The sequence below is a fragment of the Protobothrops mucrosquamatus genome, unplaced genomic scaffold (assembly GCF_001527695.2).
Source record: "Protobothrops mucrosquamatus isolate PMUCROS unplaced genomic scaffold, P.Mucros_1.0 scaffold1890, whole genome shotgun sequence".
NCBI lineage: Eukaryota > Metazoa > Chordata > Lepidosauria > Squamata > Viperidae > Protobothrops > Protobothrops mucrosquamatus.
This window is the reverse complement of record NW_015388016.1, coordinates 73,744-77,556: the sequence shown is the minus strand read 5'-3', so window position 1 is coordinate 77,556 and position 3,813 is coordinate 73,744. Positions and strand designations below refer to the sequence as shown.

The following is a 3,813-nucleotide window of genomic DNA, read 5'->3' as shown; positions in this document are numbered from 1 at the left end:
TTTGTTTGTCTATTCCTTTGACTTTTATTCAGCTTTTATTATAAGTGGCAAGGTGGCAAACATACATGATACTCCTTCCTCTTCCTGCTTTCCCCACAACAACAACAACAACCCATCTCAGTGGGTTGAGAGTGAGTTGAGACTGGACCAGTGGGCTTTCATGCCTAAGACAGGACTAGAACTTACCGTATCCTGGTTTCTAGGCTGGCACCTTAGCCACTTTATCAAACTGGCTCCATTCGAATAGCCTTCCTTTGTGTAGTGATATGGCTCTGCTCTCACCTCCCAATCTCACAACGCTGGAGCAGCTCAGTGCATAAAATTTAAAGTATCAAAAGAAGAGCTACCATTTTTACTTATTTGTTAGCGTTAGATCCCACCTTTATATCCTCCAGGAACCCAATGCAGAATACAAAGCACGCCCATCTGCCAGGTCCTTTTCTGACCCCATAACATCATAACAGGCTCTGTTATGCCCTTGCAGCCAAGATTGGCAATCTCTCAAGATTTGGCTATTTTTAAAAAAGTATTTGGTATCACAGAAATTGCATAATCGTTAGCTGGGGGATATTAATAACTTTGGCAGCAGATGAGTTAGATGGGTATTTCCGAATCCAACATTGTCCTCCAGCAAGAGTAAGAAAACATGTATGTATGTATGTATGTATGTATGTATGTATGTATTATGTAATATTTTGTATTTGTAGACCATCCATCTCCCTTAAAGAGGAGCCCTGGGCAATGTTCAGTATAATATAAAATAGTAAATAAAATTAGAATTAAAATATTGAAGTTAAGTTAGGATATAAAAACTGATAAGATCATAAAACTATTAACAATTTTAAAGCGTCAAAAAATTCCAAGAAGGCAATTTAGCTGTTAAAATTGATTAATAAAAGCAGGAGGAGGAGTCTCATAGCACCAACCAGCCCCATTATTGGATGGTCTTTTGTGCCTCCCATGCAAGTCCACTCCTTTACGGAAAACCAGGAAAGTGGGGAGGGGGCCTCACCTCCAGGAGAAGGATATTCCATTGTGTGTGGGGGGGGCAACAGCAGAGAAGACTCTCTTCCTATATCCCACCAGTTGGATTTTTTTGACTGAAGGGGTTTACAACATACCTTCCTTGCCTGATCAAGTGGGATACGATGGAGCAAAGCCAGTTTTGATAATGTAGCCTGGCCTTATACCATCTACGGCTTTATAGGTGATATCTAACATCTTGAATTGGACCTGGAAGCAAACCAGTGTCCAATGCAGTTTACAGAGCAAGGATGTTATTGTGCCCTTCTTTGGGCACCCAGTATAGCTTATACAGCTATACTTTGCACTCATACTGGCTGTTGAATTCTGGGAGATGAAGTCCAACATCTTACACTTGCCACGGTCAAGAAACACTGCTCTATAGAGATTGGATTCCATCCCCTCCAGCTGAGGATGAGGATTGCAGTCTATACGACAGCTAGTATTCTTTGGAGAAAAAGCAAATGCATGGTACTTAATTCATTTCTTATGGATGTTTTTTTCTCTCAGAACACAGGACGGAAGTGTGTATTTCTGGACCTCTCCTAAACACATTCCCAGCCTCCAGCATTTGTGTCGGATGGCTATCAGACGGGTGATACCTACAAGAAAAGTGGAGACCTTGCCTGTTCCCTCGGCCATCATTTCTTTCCTTTCCTACCGGAGTTAGAAAAACAATCAGAAATGAATAAAACAGCATCAGGCATTTAAAAGCCTTTTGAGCTTCAGTGGCCCACAGGTTTTAACATGGCTTTATTTCCTGAGAAAAGATAATCAAGATCCCAAATATTGACCACATTGAATTTCTAAAGGTATTATTTATAGAAAAACAACCGAGTAGGCCTGTTTCCCGAAATTGTGGAATAGCTTTTTCAAAAGAAAGCTCTAACTGTGAAACCTTGTACATAATTGGATGTCAGCTGCTATGTGCTATCCATGTGTATCTTTTGAGATTGCTTTTTTTTAACAAGTATGTAGTGTGCATGCACAGGCAGTTCACGTGTATATAAATGTGTGCATGAGGGTATATTCACAGTATATAAGCCTCTAAAATTCACCAGTGTTTGCCTCTTTCCCCCCAGATGTAAGAACTGTTATATCAACTTGCACAATACATCCAAGTCATACATTCATGTGTCTGTTGTCTCCGGAGCCACCAGCAAAATCGGTGCTGTGTAAAATAGGGCAGTAATTCTCATCTTAGATAAATGCTGGCAAAATCTTGAGCAGCTTTTGTCGTATACATTAAGTATACAAATCCAACACTGCATTCACCTTACAACAGGGATGGGCAACTATGGTCCCTTTATGTCCTATGGACTTCAATTTCCAGGCTCAGGAATTCTGGGAATTGAAGTCCACAGATCATAAAGGGGCCTTAGTTGCCCACCCCCTGATCTTACAAGGTGGAAGCTGGACGTTTTCTCAAAGCCCCCAACACAGGCTGGACAGTTCATTTAGCAGGAACATCTCCTTTCCCAAGGAGGCCTTAATTTTGTAGCAAAAGTTTATTTGGGAGCATGCAAGGTCCTTAAACTTTTGAATTCCTGCCTGAAGGCTTCCAGTAAATGAGCTATCCACAAGCTCTCTTTTTCATTATCCTGTGAGGCTTTGTCATGTCAAGGCAAAATACTAGGTGCACTACCAAAGACAAACAACTTAGTTTTTCTTAGCTTTTGCCTTCACTTTATCTGGACATGCAGATACAAAGAATGTATGCATTGCTTAAAATGCCTGACTATATTTTGTTTGAATTTTTTTATATGTATATTAAATCATTGTACAAAAAAAAACATCAGAATTCAAAGGCTGGTTATTTACATGTGGAAAGAACAAGAAGGGATTTTGAGATTTGTGCAATTTGTGTTACCACCAAAGACAGTTACTTTGAAGGTACCAACCATTACGTTTTTTTAAAGGACAAATGCTATTTTAGACTGGATAAACATATTTCCAAATCCCAAGGATTGATTCTTCTACTTCTTTCTATGTTGGACAAATGTTATATGGTATCCAGTTCTTGGCATCACTTTCCACTCTCCAGATTTGGAGAGGGCAGTGAGGATGATCAGAGGGTTAGTTTTTAAGCCCTGTGAAGAGAGATTGGAGGAACTGGGTGTATATAGCCAAGAGAGGACAAGACTAGGGGGTTCAGACAACAAGGATAGAAAATAGAGAAACAAGACAGAAATGGGATTTGCAAAATTGTGCTTTCTTTCTATTAAGTAGTTGTCATCTTAAATCCATCTTAAATATGTCTCATTTTTAATCCTGAAATGAATTCATTTTTTTTTTAAATTTCAACACAAAATTCCATCCAATTATTATTTCTAACTTAATTGTTTTTAATGATTTCTTGGCTGCTCAGGATATCTCTGGTGAGCAGGCAGCCATATAAATTCATAACATGATTCATATGAATTTATAACATCCGACAAAAGAATACAAAAAGAATCCATGTCTTGATCTCCAGAAAGTAGGCCACGGAAAAATAGATTTAAATGGCGAAAGACAGTTTGATCAGTAGGTAAAGCACCATATTTCAATAATGGAGTGAAGGACCCAGCTGTCTTCACTTAAACTGAGAACCACAGAATTTTGAGCTTGGCGGTTCACGTGAGATTTTGATAATCATCTTCCATGAATTTGCAGGAGGTAGACAAACCAGAACTGGTGAAGAGTTTCAACGATAGTTTTACTGCTATGTTACAAGAATCTGGCCAGACTGACTGTATTTCCTTGGGAATGGTGAGATATGGCTTCAAGGATTCAGGGGGGGGGGGGGGGGGG

The 3,813-nt window shown here is 39.5% G+C and overlaps 1 protein-coding gene across 1 annotated transcript in view; it reads left to right on the top strand.

Moving 5' to 3' along the window:
• Positions 1-2,801, top strand: part of WSB1 (WD repeat and SOCS box containing 1) — a gene marked incomplete in the record, with an annotated part of 20,139 nt that extends 17,338 nt beyond the window's left edge. The window contains 1 exon segment of the mRNA XM_015823500.1: positions 1,534-2,801. Within this exon segment, the coding sequence (XP_015678986.1) occupies positions 1,534-1,693 (160 nt within the window).
• Between the last annotated feature and the right edge of the window lie 1,012 nt (positions 2,802-3,813).